Source organism: Schistocerca nitens, chromosome 2 (assembly GCF_023898315.1).
Source record: "Schistocerca nitens isolate TAMUIC-IGC-003100 chromosome 2, iqSchNite1.1, whole genome shotgun sequence".
Classification (NCBI taxonomy): Eukaryota; Metazoa; Arthropoda; class Insecta; order Orthoptera; family Acrididae; genus Schistocerca; species Schistocerca nitens.
In genome coordinates this window covers 929191272-929210794 of record NC_064615.1, presented here as the reverse complement: position 1 = coordinate 929210794, position 19523 = coordinate 929191272, and the positions used below count along the sequence as shown (strand labels likewise).

At 40.8% G+C, this 19523-nt stretch overlaps 1 protein-coding gene across 1 annotated transcript in view; it reads right to left on the bottom strand.

The window, feature by feature from the left end:
• Nucleotides 1-3026: 3026 nt before the first annotated feature.
• The window catches only part of LOC126235456 (lactosylceramide 4-alpha-galactosyltransferase-like), a 118656-nt gene continuing 102159 nt past the window's right edge, over nt 3027-19523 (bottom strand). Inside the window, exons 4-5 of the mRNA XM_049944179.1 lie at nt 18884-19103; nt 3027-3546 (exon numbers count right to left, since the gene is read on the bottom strand). Of these exons, the coding sequence (XP_049800136.1) occupies nt 3286-3546; nt 18884-19103 (481 nt within the window). The 3' untranslated portion in view covers nt 3027-3285. The remainder of the gene's footprint in view (nt 3547-18883; nt 19104-19523) is intronic.

The window sequence follows — 19523 nt, the reverse complement described above, 5'->3', positions numbered from 1 at the left end:
AGTCTGTGAAATGCATTATTTCGTCAGTTTACAGTTAGTGAGCGAGTCTGCAGAGTGTTTTACATGCATTATTTTGGCGACCTTCGAGTAGTTTGCAGGTCTGTAGTGTGTGCAATGCATTATTTCGGTAATTTACGAATTGTTTGCGTGTCTGGACATCAGTGTACTGCATTATTTCGGTTTCCAGGTCTGTAGGCTGTGTATTGTGACCCCAAGCATGTCAGAGCGAGTGTTTTGTATCATTGTAATAAATAAAGTGCATGATTTCCATCTCTAAATAAATTTTCCGAAATAAATAAAGTGCACTCCTTCCTCTCTCCAGTAGCTGGAGACAGTCTGAATCTTTTCCTGCCATCCCCCCCCCTTTCCCTCCAGACCGCCACGGAATGACAGTGCCCTCTGGTGGCAGTACTGTGTACTAGGTCAATTGGACTCCACACCTCATGGTGATCACAATGGATGGAGCTACTGCCTCAAGTTGTTCAAATAGAGGCTGCTTGCAATATAAAGACTGAGGTCCATCCTATCCAGCAGCCCAGCACAGGCTGAGTCCGCCAGTTCCAAGGAAGAGGTGACAGTCAGATGACTTAGGTTAGTGAGGGTAGCCCATGTGACCCATTTTACTGCCAAAATTTTCATGCCATTTTCTTAGGTTAGTGGAGGTAGCCCAAGTGACCTTTTCTCCACCAAAATTTGTACTTCCTGCCATATTCTGGGCGATGGGAGGGTGGAGGGGAGGGGGTTAGGCTAGCGGAGGTAGCACAGTTGACCTATTTTCCAGTCAAAATGTTAACTTCCCACTGTGATGTCATTGTAACATTGCCATATCTATTGCTGCCACCCTGGGTCCGCCGTCTTGAATAAATGCAGAGTAGGGCCATACATAGTTTGCCCTACTACTCCCCTTAACATATAACAGTGTTAAATATAGTTTCTCCTACAATAATATGTGAAACTGAACAAAATTCTGTATTTTACGTTAAGTATAGCATCAAGTCTTCATGTGGCTAGAACCAAAACCTTGTTACAGAGATGCTGGTGGCATACTCTATTCAACATGTGATAGGTGATCTAAACACAGACTATTTATTTTACTGCTTGCAAACCGATGCTTCAAACGAAAAAAATTACAGAAAACTTTTTTCATTTGTGGTGCAATATTTAAAGGCAAAGATGCCTTTCAAAATAAGTTAATAAATTTATATGAAAATACTGATGAGTGTGCTAATGACATTTTTCAAAAAATTCCAAAACAAATGAAACAATAGAAATTATCTTTTCATAAAGTATGTGGACTACGTGCTTGACAACAAAATGCTTATTTTGGAATTAACCATTCTTTATTCACAGTTATGAAAGATTCGGTCTCAGATTTGACTGAAGAAAATTGTGATGCGCACACATTGCATAACTGCATGAGATATGCCATAAGATTTTTATTGTAAGAGATAGAGAGTGTAATTTTGAGAACTTCAGTTCGTTTTTCATAGTCTACTGTAAAAGGAGGAGGACTGAACAGTTTACAGAATTAATGGATGAAGATTTTCATGAAGTGAAATAGCAAGTGGAAGCTTATTTGCCCTCTCTTGCATCCTGTGTATGTGCATTATTATTAAACTGAAAAGCCATCAGAAGTTATTTTGTAAGCTTAGGAAAAATCTTCCAGTGATTATGCAAACATTAATTATGTATATCCTTGATAATGACTTGACTGACATTTACTTGTATTTTTCTAATCATAATTCTTACGCAATTACCTTACAGAAATTTTCAGTTCTATAAAAGAACTGAACATTTCTGTAAGCCAATTGTATATGAATTTTAGATGGGCTTGTTGTTATGAATAATCATAAATACTGAATAACAAAAAAAGTACTTTTCCTTGGATGTAAAACAAGCAAAACTAAAACTGTTTTCATGTGAACTGAGTACTACAATTCGCAGAAATCTTTTGTTATTCAGTTAAGAGTAGGCCTACCTAAATAAATAGTGTCACACACTGGTTATTTACAAAAACAATATAAATTTAAAAAGTAATATTGAATGTGACCATTTTGTTAACACAGTTGAAAATTTAACCCTGCAAGAACATTTTAAATGGGGGTGATCTTTCTAGGGAAAATGTATTATTAAATGAATCATATGATGAAATGTATACTGCACTGCACAAAAATAGAAGGAGATATTTAATAAGACAAATGATGGTTTTACAAATTTGTGCAAACCAATTTCATTTCTGCTGTCAATTGCCACCACTTGAGGGTCCACAGAGAAAGTTTCTTCTGTGTTGACTAGTATGTGGTGAGATGAAAGCAACAAGTAGCTCTGAATTTTATAAAAATTGATTTACATACTTATCTTAAATATAGACTGCAAAGACGCTGCGAAGCTGTTTAGCAGTGGCAGTTATTTATTAAACATCGCTAAACGTGAGTTTTTGCCACAAACGCTTTAACCACACAGAAATTTGGCTGCATGAGTGATTATCATATTTTGTGGATGCGTAGGGTACTTCTTAACATCTAAAAGAATAGGAAATGAATCCTGATGATAAATCTAAATCTTTTTCATTTTTAGTTGAACTTAAATCTTTTTCAGTGGGGTGCTTCATCAAAACTTTTATTTCAGTTTGGTCAATTTGCTGTGTTGATAACATGGCCGCAGTAAGTAAGTGATGAAGGTATATCACTAAAACGTCACAGAAATCCATCCTAAATATCATACTTTCAAGAAATCATAGCATCTGGTCACAAACATGTTACCTGTATGACAGTCTGAAAACTGTTAGAGCGTCTCTAATAAGTGACAGATGGGTTCGTCGGTCTTAGAATTGTTAAAACGAAAATTAACAAAATGAAATCGGAGTTTTTACCTGGAAACTCTGAAGAGGGCTACTTTGTTTTAATAGTGATGTCACAGATTAGAATATGCAGCGTCTTCTTGCCGTACTTATTAGATCGTGCCCGTTGACATGCTAGGACTTTCAAAATTGATCACTTGTCCATTTCCGCACCACTCCTCTATAACAGATTTTACCTGAGAAGTACTGGATTTGAGTCCTGAGATACATTTTTTTTTCAATTACTACATTTCAGCTATTTCTACACAAAAGTAGCTCATTACTTCTCAAATGGAGGGTCGGAATATTAGGCAAGTCAAGAAGGTCAGATGTCTATGTCGTATCGCCACAAGGTGAAGCCCATCAGAGTACATCTGAACAATTTTGGGCAGCATCGGGTTTACGAATTACTGGAACGATTAATCTGTACAAAACGAGAAGCACTATTAGAAGTGTCCAGCGGCAGCCCTGAAGGAGTTCGGACAATTTTCGCGGGCGAGTGTAGCGTAGACTGAGTTTTGTGGCACGACGTCAGCTTCCTCGCTGACCTTGTTCCACACGTGGGCTGCGTAAGCTCGGTGCATCACAGCTAGCGTGCTTCTGGTGTCCTCCTCAGAAAAGTACCTCCTCCATCTCTCGAAGGGCACTGGGTACAGCAGCAGCGGCCTCAGAACTCGGAAACCACGACAGTTCCTCATACGTATTACCTGCAAACATGCACACATATAAAAAGCCGCGTCGATGCCTGAAACCTTACTCTTTTGCTGTTTTTTCCGTACATTATCTACAGGGCAGATACACGGGAAGCATCTTAACCAGTGAACTTATGGAGAAAGGCAGGACATGGCGATTCGAAAACAGAGTGGCACAGTTATGCCCTAATGCATATAAACTCCACCACTGAAAGCATGAAATAACTTACGGTCTATTCGCCCCGTGAAAGGCAATTAAATGTGGGGCAGATCTTACAAAAATAACCTGGATGGCGGGCTAAAAACAGGACCGGTGTAAGCAACTTTAAATAGGATTTGTATCATCTGTAAAATGATACAAGTAATTTACATTGAGGCGACAAAAGTCATTGTGTACGTCTTAATATTGTGCTGGACATGACATGGATTCAACAAATCGTTGCAAGTTCCCTGCATAAATATTGAGCCAAGCTGCCTCTATAACCGTCCATTAATGCGGAAGTTTTGCCGGTGCAAGATATTGTGCACGAGGTGATCTATAGATTATATACCGTAAATGTTCGACAGGATTAATGTCCGGCTATCTGGGTGGCTAAATCAATTGCTCAAATTGTCCAGAATGTTCTTCAAACCAATCGCAACAACTGTGGCTCAGTGACATGACATAACTGCTTGGGAACATGAAGTCCATGATTGACTGCAAATGATCTCCATGTAGCTGAACATAACCATACCGGTTAATGATCGGTTCAGTTGGATCAGCGGTGCCAATCCGTACCATGTAAGCATAGTCAACACCATTATGGAGCCACCACCAGCTTGCACAGTGCCTTGTGGACAACTTGGGTGAAGGGCATCGTGGGGTTTGCGTCACACTTGAACCTACCACCAGCTCTTACTAACTAAAATCGGGACTCATCTGACCAGGCCACAGTTTCCCAATTTTCTAGGGTCCTACCGATACGGCCACGAGCCCAGAAGAGATGCAGCTGGCGATGACGTGCTGTTAGCAAAGGCACTCGAGGCGGTCGACTGCTCCCCATAGCAAATTAACGCCCAATTTCGTAGCACTGTCTTAACCGTAGATTCTTCGTATGTCCGACATTGATTTCGGCGGTATTTCACGCAGTGTTGCTTGTCTTTAAGCAGTGACAACTCTACGCCGCTGCTCTCAGTGGTTAAGTGAAGGCCGTCGACCACTGCGTTGTCCGTGGTGAGGGGTATTCTTGGCTCACTCTTGACATATTGAATTCCCTAACGTTTTCCTAAATGAAATGTCCAATGTCTTTAGCTCCAAGTACCAATCCGCTCGTCACGGTACACGTCGTCCCCCACATCGGAGGTTCCAGTCCTCCCTCGGGCATAGGTGTGTGTGTGTGTGTGTGTGTGTGTGTGTGTTTTCCTCAGCGTAAGTTAGTTTAAGTTAGATTAAATTGTGTGTAAGTTTAGCGACCAATGGAGCTTACCACAAATTTCCAAGTTTCCAAACCAAACCGCTTTCAAAATCTGTTGCTTCCCGTCGTGCAGCCATAATCACGTCGGAAACCTTTTTACGTGAATCACCTGAGTTTGTGGTATGCAAATAGAACAGTTAATTCACAGGATAACATTAAAACCATATGGTCAGTTGTCAAGGAAGTGCCTGATCAGCAAGTCGATGATATAAAGTCAGATCTATGTACAGTATTTAATAATCATTTTCTGAACATTACTGGTGAATTAAATAAAAATTTAGTTTCTACAGGGAATCATATAACAATCTTGGAAAATACCTTTCCGAGATTGATCTCTGAAATAATCCTCTGTCACACACACAAGGGGGAGTTCGAGTCAGTAATTACATCACTGAAGACTAAGGACTCTCATGGATATGATGGAGTGCCTAACAGAATATTAAAGTATTGTGCTGCACAAGTTAGCCCTGTATTTAGCCATATTTGTAATTTTTCCTTTAGGAATGGTCTGTTTACTGAACGATTAAAGTACTCAGTAGTAAAGCAACTTTATAAAAAGGAAGAAAGGGATAATGTAGACAATTTTAGACGTATTTCTATGCCATCAGTGTTTGCTAAAGTTATTGAAAAGGCTCTGTATGTAAGGATAATTGATCATTTTATGTTACACGATTTGCTGTCATACGGACAGTTCGGCCTTAGAAGTCGTTAAAGAACTGAAAATACTATATTCCCTTTCTTTGTGAGGTACTGGATGGGTTAAACGAAAGGTTTCGAGAGATAGGAATAATTTTTGGTTTAACTAAGGCGTTTGTGCTGATCACAAAACATTGCTCCAGAAGTTGGACCATTACAGAATATAAGGAGTAGCTCACAACTGGTTCACCTCTTACTTTAGCAACATACAGCAAAAGGTCATTATTCACTATGTAGAGAGTGGCTGTGGTTTGGGGTTTGAGTGGGGTACGGTCAAGTGGAGGGGTGCCTCAGGAATCAGTGTTGGGACCACTCTTGTTCCTTATTTATATAAATGATATGCCCTCTAGAATGACAGATAACTCTAAAATATTTCTGTTTCCTGAAGACACTAGCTTGGTAGTAAAGGATGCTGTGTGCAAAATTGACCTGGTTTCAAATAGTGCAGTGCATGACGTAAGTTCATGGCTTGTAGAAAATAAACTAATGCTACATCACAGTAAGACTCAGTTTTTACAGTTTCTGACACACAATTCAACAAAACCTGACGTTTTAATTTTACAGAATGGACATATGATTAATGAAACTGTATGGTTCCGATTTCTAGGTGTTCAGATAGATAGTAAAGTGTCTTGGAAAGTCCACATTCAGGATCTTTTTCAAAGACTTAATACTGCCATTTTTATTAATTGAACGGTATCTGCAGTGAGTGATTGTTCGACACAAAAATTAGTCTACTTTGCTCATTTTCATTCGCTTATGTCATATGGTATTACATTTGGGGTAACTCTTCTCATTCTAAATGGATATTTCTGGCTCAGAAACAGGTGGTTTGGGCAATAAGTGGTGTAAGTTCACGAACCTCTTGTCGACCCTTGTTCACGAGTCTTGGCATTTTGACATTGCTTTCTCAGTACATATATATATTCCTGTCATTTATTGTTAACAATATTAGCTTATTCCCAAGAATAAGCAGCTTTCACTCTGTTAATACTCAGCAGAAATCAAACGTGCTTTTGGATCGGACTTCCTTAACTCTTGTTCAGAAAGGTGTGCAGTATACTGCTGCTTTCGTTTTCAATAAGCTATAGCTCGAATTCAAGAACCTTAGCAGTAATCCACGCGCTTTCAAATCTAAACTGAAGAGATTCCTCTATTCTGTTAAGGAGTTCCTTGAAAAATGAAGGTGATTTTTGTTGTATTGTTGATTGCGTTTACTTAAACTTATGGATACACTTTTTTGGGTTCATAAACATTTTATTTTTATCTGTTATTACTTTTATGTGGTAATTTCATGTATTGACATGTTCCATGACCTTGGAGATTTGCTCCCCAATTTGGTTCTACGGATCTTGACGTGTAAATAAATAAATAAATAAATGACAGTCCTGCCAGTCCACTGCCTTTATATACCGTAGTCTAGGTGTAGTGCCTTTGATTAGCAATCAAAACGTCTCCGATCCCGGGTTCGAACCCCGCCACCATTTGAGTTCTGAATAAAAATCGTTAGTGTTGGCGGCCAATGACTTACAGCTTAAATAGTCACCCTCATTCTGACAATGACCTTGTCAAAGGGAGAGGAAGATCGGACATAGGCTCAGGGCACTCTCTTGCCCTTGGGGTAGGAAACTGCCCCTAAATGTGAAGGGATCAGAAGTGATCAAGGGATGAGAATGAATAAAGCTGTAGAGACCACTGTTCTAAAGACACATAATGTGTTTTCCACAGGGCATGTGTCCCGTAATTGAAAAATAATGTCATGGCGATCTCTCCATTGCAAAAGATTCCGGAATAGTCCCCCATTCAGGTTTCCGGGAGGGAACTGGGGAGGTGACCATGAGAAAATGACTGAATAACCAACGAAACGATAACGTCCCACGAGTAGGGGCATGGAATGCAGAAGTTTAAACATGGTAGCAAGCTAGAAAATCTTAAAATGGAACTAAAAGAACTCAGTCTAGATATCGTGGGGGCCAGTAAAGGGAAATGGAAAGAAGCTCAGTATTTCTGGTGAACTGAGTAGAAGGTCACATCGATAGCAGCGGAAAACGCTATAAAGAGAGTAGGATTCGTTATGAACAATAACGTAGGGCAGAGAGAGTGTTACTATGAACAGCTCAGTGATAGGGTTTTCTCATCATAGTCGACAGGAAATCATATATTATATATGCTGACGTATCAGGATGAAGATGAAGAGGGATGGAGATGGTTCTATGAATAGCTGAACGAAAAAAGGCCATATTATGAGAATGAAGGTGTACTGACGTGAATGGAATAACATAATCAGAACTGGTTTCTTTACGAAAGATACTGAAGCTAATTTTGTCGTCTACTATTGTAAGAGTGAGACCTAGAAAATTCACCCCCCCCCTTTCTTCTAAAAATTCCAGTTCTGAAAGCAATCTGAAACTGTTGCTGTCAATAATTTTAATAGAAAAGTCAATAAGAGAGTCACCAACCTAGGCCTTTCTAATAACGAAACTAATGAAAAGAAAAAAGTTATCTCTATACCATTTCTGGGTCCAATTTCTTACAGAGTACATCGTTTACTTCAAAATAAATATAAATGTAGAGTAGCATTCTCCACTAAAGTAACATCATACATAACTTGAAACCTACGCTTTCCCCTCTGCAGAATTCTGGTGTTTTTAAAATTATTTTCGGCAGTTGTCCTGCCTATTACATAGACCAAACAGGTCGAGCTATTTCGACAAGATTTAAGGAACACATTCTCGGCAAAAAAAAGGCACCAATGTTCACAATTCAACTTTCGCTGACCATTTGTTAATCACAGGACATAATCCTAAATATGTAAAAGACGTCCAGATCTTGCACTCGGAGAAAAAAGGAGAAGAGCTAGAGATTTTTAAGGTAACTTGCCAGTGAACAGCTGGATAAACAGTAAGAATTTTCATAAAGTTTATGAGGGTCTAACCACATAATGTGAACTCTGAATATAAAGATATTTTAGGACAATGAAAGTGTTTTAGGGATGACGATTTTGGTATAAGATCAATCAGAATAACTTTGATATAAACTTTATTACATAAACATTTATGTCGGTCAGTAATTTAAAATTTTTCCTGCCAGTCTACGTCTAAAGTCTATAGACTTATTAACTACTTTTCTTAGATGCTTAAAACTTTGTGCACACATTTATGACATTGTTATCTAAAAGGTAGACTACAATCAAATGGTTTAAATCAATAGTTTTTATACTATAACTACATAGATCAGACAATCAAAATTAAGGTAATTTTTATAATTAATAATGGGATATTTTTCGTTCTTGTGATAGTAAGCTGGTGCCTGTAGTCTACTTTTCTCCAAATGGTTGCCTGAAATATCACAAAAAGTTTCAGACCTCCAGCTCAAAAAAAATTTTTTTGCCTAAAATAAATACTCGTATGTGACATTTTTTTCTTGGGAAATTCAGTTTAAAGGTACATTTCATCTGTTACTCACCTCTGCGGTTCTTAAAACCCTCCAGTTGCATAATATTCTTGGTTTCTGTGTTCCTCGTCTTCTCTCTTCCTTTTCTTGTTCCTCTGTGCTATTCTGACCTTCCCATATCGCATGGTTGAAACATTTATTAACTGTATCCACACCGAGTGTCTACACCACTGTCGCAGCGAGCATGCTGTGGACGGACATCAGTAGAAGCTTTATGGAAAACGGTAGCCTATACCGCTTTCTTCATGGCCTCAATATTGTCTCAATTCCTTCTTATGGCTAAACCATAATAGAGCTGCAGTTTGTCCACCTCTTCCTTAGTAAGTCGACCCCGACTGGCAATTGGTTTGCCAACACTGAGCTTTTACCCTTCATATCTTTTATGAGATTATGTAAACGTGTGCCCATCCTCTTTTGGACATGACCAACATACTCAAATTTTTCAGTTTTTACAGTTTTTCCGTAAGGCATATTTTCCAACACATTTGCAAACTCTTTGGTGTGTCCGTCTCTAAGGTATTTCACATACCGTACATCATAATTCTCTTTTGATCTTTGAAATATTCTGAGAACTCCCTCTGATTCCATTCCACCACTGTACGCAGAAAAATTCGGAACACAAGCATGATCTTGGTTATTTCCTTTGCTACCATGGCAATACTTTGTCATACGTCCTATGTCAATCACCTTTTCATTTTCTAGGGATGTTGCGGTGAGCCGGCCGAAGTGACCGTGCGGTTCTAAGCGCTGCAGTCTGGAACCGCGAGACCGCTACGGTCGCAGGTTCGAATCCTGCGGCGGGCATGGATGTGTGTGATGTCCTTAGGTTAGTTAGGTTTAACTAGTTCTAAGTTCTAGGGGACTAATGACCTCAGAAGTTGAGTCCCACAGTGCTCAGAGCCATTTGAACCATTTGTTGCGGTGAAAGCACCATTCAATGATAGGTGACCACGCCCGCATCTCGTGGTCGTGCGGTAGCGTTCTCACTTCCCACGCCCGGGTTCCCGGGTTCGATTCCCGGCGGGGTCAGGGATTTTCTCTGCCTCGCGATGGCTGGGTGTTGTGTGCTGTCCTTAGGTTAGTTAGGTTTAAGTAGTTCTAAGTTCTAGGGGACTGATGACCATAGTTGTTAAGTCCCATAGTGCTCAGAGCCATTTGAACCATTTTTGATAGGTGACCATGGTTCTGCCATGCACCTTCAAAGGCTCCAGCTATATCAGTGTCACCTTCATTGCATAACACAGTTTCTCCTACTGCTTTCTTCACTGACACAGCACTCACTTGACCAAGACTTTCAAGAAGTAACTGTGTGTACTTCTCAAATCTTGTAGCTGAGGACAAATTCATTATAGCACAAAATGTTTGAGCTGCTTTTGTATCCTTCCCTATACACCTCATTCCATATGTAAGTCTGACATTTGTGTTATAAATTCTTCCTTTGCACAATCCAGAAAAATACCCAGTTTTAGTTACCCCACAGAAATCACAAAACATTTGTAACTTACTAGCCACACCTTTCCTGCCCTCAAAATCTTCGACGATTTTAATACCACCTTTCCCACAAAGCGCACACACAGCAGCATTCTTTAGAAGCGAGCATAAAGCACTCAATTCAGTAATTATGGAAGAACATTCCGTTACAGTGTTTTGAACATATTTCATAGGAATGTCACTCTGGGTATTCAAATATTTTAGCTTCTGTCTTCAGGCACTTGGCGGAGTTAACATCAAGTTGGTTTGCGAATTAAATTACACAATCTCTACTTTCCAACGAAGTAAACCGATTACCATAAAACTTACGTTTTCCCGCTCCAAAGCACTTTTTTGGAGGCATAACTACTTCCGAGAATAACACAGCACAAACAACTAAACAACGTACAGAAGTTTAAACACAAACAACTCTCGAAAACCATCGATATACAAAGGGAAATAAAGAAGCATCGGAAAGCGTGTGTACTAACAGGGCTAGCCAACTCAAAAAACGATTACGCAGTGTATCTTGTCGAAGTGGCAAAATAATAATGACGCCATTGGACATCCGACCACAGCGGTAACACGACCGTTGCCATATAGAGACATATATTTAAATTGTTAAAGATGTTCCACATGTCCGAATCGATTCATTTAACTAGCATTTTGTTCACAAAACTCAAAACAATCATTTAAGGCGGAAAAATCGAATTTTTGAAGCAGATTCACTAGCAAGTGACCTTAAACACCTATCACTGAAGGACAGTCTCGTTCTTAACGGACAGTTGCAATTACACAACAAAAACTTTTTCAAGATATAGAGCCGCTAACAAAAAATTGTCTGAAAGGCGTTACTCTCCTCAATGTAGATCCTTAAATATCGTATTCCTTTCCATTTTTATATTTTCTATGTACAGTTTTTGAACTATATTTCTTTTGCAAAATAAGACCATTACAGTATGTCGTAAATTTCATGCACTAGTTGCTGTTGTTGCTCGTAATGTTAAATTGTTCATGCAATGTCTCATTTGCTCTTGTCTGTAGTTCGATCACTTCTTGCTAGATGGCGCGAATCTGTTTTCGTGTCCAACCCGTGGCCAACTTGGCCTGTTAGCCGTCTAGAGTGACGGTGGAGGCGGTTTGATGCAGTTCTTGGCCCTAATGGTTCAAATGGCTCAGCTAACATCTGAGGTCATCAGTCCCCTAGACGTAGAACTACTTAAACCTAACTAACCTAAGGACATCACACACATCCATGCCCGAGACAGGATTCGAACCTGCGACCGTAGCAGCAGCGCGGTTCTGGACCGAAGTGCCTAGAACCGCTCGGTCACAGCGGCCCGCTCTTGGCCCTATGCGACCTCGCGTCTGCCATTGTATTTCGATGGAACATTTTATTCCAACAGACAAACATTCTTCATGTCGAGGGACCAGATCAAATGTTTGGCTTTGTTGACGGAACCACAACTTCATCTCTCCTTGCACGGATTCATCACTACCAAAGTGAAGACCCCGAAGGTGTTGTTTAGTTTTGGAAACAAGTTGAAAATCAGATGGGGAAAAGACGAGGCTGTTTTGTAAATGGTTGACGACAGTGAACCCAAAGCATTGGATTGTTGCAAGTGTGGAAGTGCGCGTGTATGGGATCCCATTTTCTTGCTGAAGGACAATGGCTCCAAATGTGGACGAGCTCTTCAAATTCGAAACTCGATAACAACACGCTGTTCTACACCAACGACATAATTACGTTATACACCTCATCTTGAATGCTACAATTTGGTGTCCTCTATCGGCAGAGGACTGCAAATATGTAGACATGAAGTGCTGAGACGTAGAATGTTAGTGTCAATTTTAGGTAAAAAGCTGAGCAAGTTTTCACATAAAAATTTCGGAGGCATTAATTTTCAGCACGCCCTCGTAGATATTGTACGAGGGTTATTCCAAAAGTAAGGTCCGATTCGCCGTAACTATTGAAATTTGGCGCCAATGACAAAACACGCATGCGCGCCGACTCCCGGCAAGCCTTGCGCGTCAAACGCCGCCATTCGCTTTGTTACTGTTGCTGAGTGTAGTTCACAGTGTCACTTTACAATGTTTAAGACAATTGATCAGCCCGCCGATTGTGAAGTAAGGGCAGTGATACGGTTTTTGTCTGCAAGAAACAATTCAGCGGCGGAAATCCATCGGCAGATTACTGAAGTGTACGGTCCTAACATAATGAGCGACAGTAAAGTGCGCAAGTGGGTGCGAGCTTTTAATGAAGGACGGGATAATGTGCACGATGAACCACGGTGTGGCCGACCATCAGTGATTTCAGACGATTTGGTCAATGCGGTTGACAAAAAAATTCGTGAAGATCGCCGATTAACTATTACAGACGTAGAGATGCATTTTCCGAATGTGAGTAGAACAACTTTGTACAGAATTGTGTCTGAACATTTGAAGTTTCACAAATTGTGTGCCCGTTGGGCTGGTTATCGTCACAGGCGGCCGATTTCTATAACATGGGCATTCAAAAGCTTGTAGAACGATGTGACAAATGTTTAAATACGTATGGAAGTTATGTAGAAAAATAGATAAAGATGTAAGGAATGTAAATAAAACAATTGTTTTGAAAAAACATTTTAGTTTTGATTTTTTTTTTATAACCGGACCTTACTTTTGGAATAACCCTCGTATATTACCCTTCTTTCCATACAGATTATTCCCATTTTTCCACAGAATTTCGAACATATTGCATTATTTTACGTTGTATAACGCTTAGTGTAGGTCGACAAATTCTACGAACACGTCTTGATTTTTATTCATTCTTGCTTCCTTTACCAACTGTAACGTCAGAATTGCCTCCCTGTTGCCTTTACCTTTCCTAAACCCAAGCTGATCGTCATCTAACACAACCTCAGTTTTATTTCCCATTCTTTCGTTTATTGTTCTTGTCAGTAACTTGAATGCATGAGCTGTTACGCTGATTGTGCGATAATTCTCGCACTTGTCAGCTCTCGCAGTCTTCGGAATTGTGTAGATGATGTTTTTCCGAAAGTCAGGTGGTATGTCGCCAGACTCGTACATTCTCAATGTGAATAGTTGTTTTGTTTCCAATTCCCACAATTATTTCAGAAATTCTGATGGAATGTTATCTATCCCTTCTACCTTATTTGATCTTAAGTCCTCCAAAGCTCTCTTAAATTTTCACTCCATTACGGCATCACTTACAAGTTCTAAATCGACTCCTGTTTCTTCGTCTGTCACATCAGACAAATCTTCACCGTCTTTCCACCTATCCGCACCCTCCTCTGCATTTAACAGTGGAACTCACTCTGCACTATTAATGTTAGTGCCCTTGCTTTTAATTTCGGAGAGGGTTAGTTTGACTTTCCTGCAAGCTGAGTTAGACTTTCCGAAAATCATTTCTTTTTCGATATCCTCACATTTTTCATGCAGCCATTCCTCTTAGCTTGCCTGCATTTCCTTTTTATTACATTCCTCAGCGACTTGTTCTGTATTCCTGAATTTTTGTACTTCCTTCTTTCATCGATTCAGGTGAAGTATTTCTTCTGTTACCCATGATTTCTTCGCAGTTACCTTCTTTGTACCTATGTTTTTCTTTCCAACGTCTGTGATTGGCCGTTTTAGAAATGTCCACTCCTCTTCAATTGTACTGCTTACTGGGCTATTCCCTATTGCTGTATCTGTAGCCTTAGAGAACTTCAATCGTATCTCGTCATTCCTTAATACTTTCATATCCCACTTCTTTGCGTACTGATTCTTACTGACTACTCTCTTTAACTTCAGCCTTCTCTTCTTCACTACTACGTTGTGATCTGAGTCTATACTTGCTCCTGAATACGCCCAAAAGTCGGAATCTCTGTCTGACCGTAATGAAATCTAAGAAAATTTTCCCGTATCACCCGGTCTTTTCCAAGTATACCTCCTTCTTTTGTGATTCTTGAACAGAGTATTCGCTATTACTATCTGAAATTTATTACAGAGATCAATTAGTCTTTCTCCTCTCTCATTCGTTGTCCAAAGCCCACATTCTCCCGTAACCTTTTCTTCAACTCCTTCCCCTACAACTGTCCCCCCATGACTACCAGATTTTCATCTTACTTAACATATTGTATTAGCTTTTAAATATCCTCATGTACTTCCTCTATCTCTTCATCTTCAGCTTTCAACGTCAGCATGTAAACTGAACTATCATTGTCGGTATTTGTTTGCTGTATTTTTTGATAAGAACAACCATATCACTTAACTGTTCACAGTTACACACTCTCATCCCTACCGTTCCTATTTATAATGAATCCTACTCTAGTTGTACCAATTCACGGCCGGCCGCAGTGGCCGTGCGGTTCTAGGCGCTTCAGTCCGGAACCGCGAGACTGCTACGGTCGCAGGTTCGAATCCTGCCTCGGGCATGAATGTATGTGATGTCCTTAGGTTAGTTAGGTTTAAGTAGTGTTAAGTTCTAGGGGACTGATGACCTCAGATGTTAAGTCCCATAGTGCTCAGAGACATTTGAACCATTTGAACCAATTCACGTCACTGACCCCTACTATACCTAGACTGAGCCTTTGCATTTCCCCCTTCATATTTTCTAGCTTCCGTACAACGTTCAAGCTTCTGACGTCCCACGCCCGAGTCACAGAACGATGTCCTTTCGTTGGTTATTCAATCTTTTTCTCATGGTCACCTCCCCTTTGACAGTCCTGTCCCGGGGATCCGAATGGGGGACTATTCCGAAATCATTTGCCAATGGAGAGGTTAACACTACACTTTTTTTAATGATAGGCCACATTTCCTGTGGATAAACGTTATGTGTCTTTAATGCAGTGGTTTCCATTGCCTTCTGCATCGTCATGCCTTTGATCATTGATGATTCTTCCGACTTTTAGGGGCAGTTTCCCACCCCAAGGACAAGAGAGTGCCCTGAACCTCAGTCTGCTCCTTTTTTGACAAGGCCGTTGGCACGATGAGGGTCACTTCTTATGCTGGAATTTTTCGGCCGCCAATGCTGATTATTAAACAGTGGCGGGTTTCGAACCCGAGATCAATTAAGTTTCGGTTACCAATTTTAGACGCTACCACTACACCACTGGTGCATCTTATCAGTCAACATAAACCATGTTAAGAGTTATTAACTTCGTTGCATAATGTACATGACGTTAGTATATAAGTAGCCGGCCGTTGTGGCCGAGCGGTTCTAGGCGCTTCAGTCCGGAACCGGACTGCTGCTACGGTCGCAGGTTCGAATCCTGCCTCGGGCATGGATGTGTGTGCTGTCCTTAGGTTAAATACGTTTAAGTAGCTCTAAGTTCTAGGGGACTGATGACGTCAGATTTATGTCCCATAATGCTCAGAGCCATTTTAACCATTTGGAGGTATAAGTACGTAATGTATAACTACTTCAACAGCACGATGAATAGATGAGCGTTACTGCCCACACCCCTCTGCAGACACTGCTCGGAAGTGATGCAGCGCATACCACGGCATCGTGCATTGGAGCAGTGGAGTGGGGAGGGAGGGGGGAGGACATCATGAGCTATCGTTACCGAAAAAGGCAGGGATATGAGGGTAGCTGACGTTATTACACATAATTATAGTAGCTTACTTACCATCACTTATCATAACAAAACTACTGATATGGGAACTCAGCTGCAAGTTGCAGCTAGTAGCTTATCAGGTAACATGGCAGTATATGCAGAAGAACTTAATCTTGGTTTTGAGCAGTCATGGAATCTTATATATTTATATCAGCTGCTAAGAAGCGCAACATGCGGCTCGGTGTGTAGTTTGTAGCAGTTGGAAAGCAAGTCGTAAAAGGAAAACATGTTATGCACGGCATCACTGGCCTACTGTTTATTAGTAATTTAGGTGACCAGAGGATAAGATAGAGAAAGAGTGTTCCTGTGAAAAACATGACGCATTGTGAGTCCAAGTAGTGGAAGATGTCAGCACTTAACAATACCCAGGAACACTCGTGCAAAAGCTTCTGAATGTTCAAATGGCTCTGAGCACTATGGGACTTAACTGCTGAGGTCATCAGTCCCCTAGAACTTAGAACTACTTAAACCTAACTAACCTAAGGACAGCACAAACATCCATGCCCGAGGCAGGATTCGAACCTGCGACCGTAGCGGTCGCGCGGCTCCAGACTGTAGCGACTAGAATCTCTCGGCCATCCCGGCCGTCTACTTGTGAATGTTTATCCACTTGACACGGCTCGGTGTTCAAAAAAATTATATTACTTAGTATCGCTGTGAGTCCATGCGTTCGTAAATTGTAAGAATGATCACTGGGAGCAGTCACATTCATAATACATCTAAGCACGTATGTTAACGGAACGATTTAAAGTGGAACGACCACATAAAACTAATAGCATTTAAGACAGATACCAGGCTGAGATTTACTGGAAGAATCACCAGGAATTGTAATCCGTCAACAAATGATGTAGCTTACAAACCGCCGTTCAACCAGTACTTGACTCTTTCTAAGCAGTCTAGGATCTGAAGTAGAGGAAAAGGTATAGAGAAGATACAAACATCACCAGCGCATTTCGTTACAGGTCCATTTAGTAACTGCAAACGTGTCAAGGAGATGCGCAGCCAAGACCAGTTGCAGACACTTCAACAGAGACATTCCGTATGACGGTGTGGTTTACTGTTAAAGTTCTGAGAGCGTACATTTCTAGAAGGGTCAGTCAATATATTACTTCTTCCTACGTTTGTCTTGTGGAAGACCATAAACATATAATTAGAGAGATTCAAGCATACGGAGGCTTTCAGAAAGGTAGAGGCACCAGAGAGACACCTGTCGGTACTCTTCAAAATGGAAGCAAGACTGAAGAAATATCATGACACGTTCTTAGGATTTATCTATCTGGAAAAAAATTTCGATAGTGAAAAATGGTGCCAGATATTCGAAATTTTGAGTAAAAATAGGACTGAGCAATAGGGAATGACGGGTAACATACATTATTTCCAAGAGCCAGGGGGTAACAGTAAGACTGGAAGACGAAGAAGCGCTCCGATTAAAAACGAGGTAAGACAATGATGCAGTCCTTCGCCCCTACTATTCAATTTACACATCCAAAAAGCAATGACAGGAATAAAATAAATGTTGAGGAGCGCCATTAAAATTGAGGCTGAAAGGATATCGATGTCGATGTTTCGTGGGGCGCTTAACTGCGCGGTCATCAGCGCCCGAACAAAGTCTCAATTTTTACACTGTCCAAATTTTTTTCACAATCCAATCTAGCCACTGTCACGAATGATGATGATGATTATGATGAAATCATGAGGACAACACAAACACTCAGTCCCTGGGCAGAGAAAATCCCCAACCTAACCGGGAATCGAAATGGTATTGCTGATGACATTGCTACTCTCAGTGAAGGTGAAAAAGAGTTATAGGAGGTGTTCAGTGGAATGGACAATTCAGTGATTGTAGAATATGGACTGAGAATATACTGAACTAAGACGAAAATGAGTAGCATAAATGACAATAGCGAGAAGCTAAATATCAAAACTGGTGATAACGAAGTAGACGAAGTTCAGGAATTCTGCGTCTTCAGAAGCAAGATAACCCAAGACGGACGATGCAAGGAGGTCATAAAAAGCAGACTAGAACAAGCAAAGAGGGCGTTCCTGGATAGAAGAAGTGTACTAGTACCAAACATAGGCCCTAATTTGTGGAAAAAATTTCTAGGAATTTACATTTGGAGTCCATCATTGTACGGTAGAGAAACATGAACTGTGCGAAAACCAGAACAGAATCATTTATGATGTAGTGCTCATTGTTGAACATTAGGTGGACTTTTGGAAACTGAGCAGGTCTACTGCATAAATTCACTGGCAAGAGGCAGGAACAAGATGACAGGACATGTGTTTCGACCTCAGAGAATAATCTCCACAGTACTAGAGCAAGCTGAAGAGGATAAGAGCTGTAAGGGAAGGCAGAAATCGGAATACATACAACAAATAATTGAGGACATAGGTTGCAAGTGATACTCTGAGATGAAGAGGTTAGCATGGGAGAGGAACTCATGGAGCACCTCATAAAACCAGCCTGATGACACAGAGAGGACCAGCACTTTTTCTTCTGGTGAACCATTCGCCAATGGAACAGGAAAGAGGGAATGTGACACAGGTACACAAATCGCCCTCTGTCAAAGACTGTAAGCTGGCTTGCAAAGTGTAGACGTATATGTAGAGAGAGATTGACGGTACCGACGTTTCATAACGGTTGAACTGGTGTAATGTGGTTCTGCGTTCTTCACTTACCTTGTTGACGTTGCAACGTCGAGTCAGCAACTTCTTGAGTATTGCGCCGCCGTTGGACGTCCATTGCTGCCCGTTGAAGTCCGTCCGAAGAGTTTCCATGTAGGTGTTAGCCAACTCCTCTCCTGCTGAACCCGGGCGTAACGACATATGCATTGCACCGTTGGCGATCGAAGAAGCGCTCTCTGCTGCAATCCAGTTTTCACCCATCTGTGAAAGGTTTCTGTGAGTAATAAATTCCAAAATCAGCTTGGCAACGACACATGGCGGGTTTAAAATGTTATTATATTTTAGTATTTCTTTTATACAAACTATATACACTCCTGGAAATTGAAATAAGAACACCGTGAATTCATTGTCCCAGGAAGGGGAAACTTTATTGACACATTCCTGGGGTCAGATACATCACATGATCACACTGACAGAACCACAGGCACATAGACACAGGCAACAGAGCATGCACAATGTCGGCACTAGTACAGTGTATATCCACCTTTCGCAGCAATGCAGGCTGCTATTCTCCCATGGAGACGATCGTAGAGATGCTGGATGTAGTCCTGTGGAACGGCTTGCCATGCCATTTCCACCTGGCGCCTCAGTTGGACCAGCGTTCGTGCTGTACGTGCAGACCGCGTGAGACGAC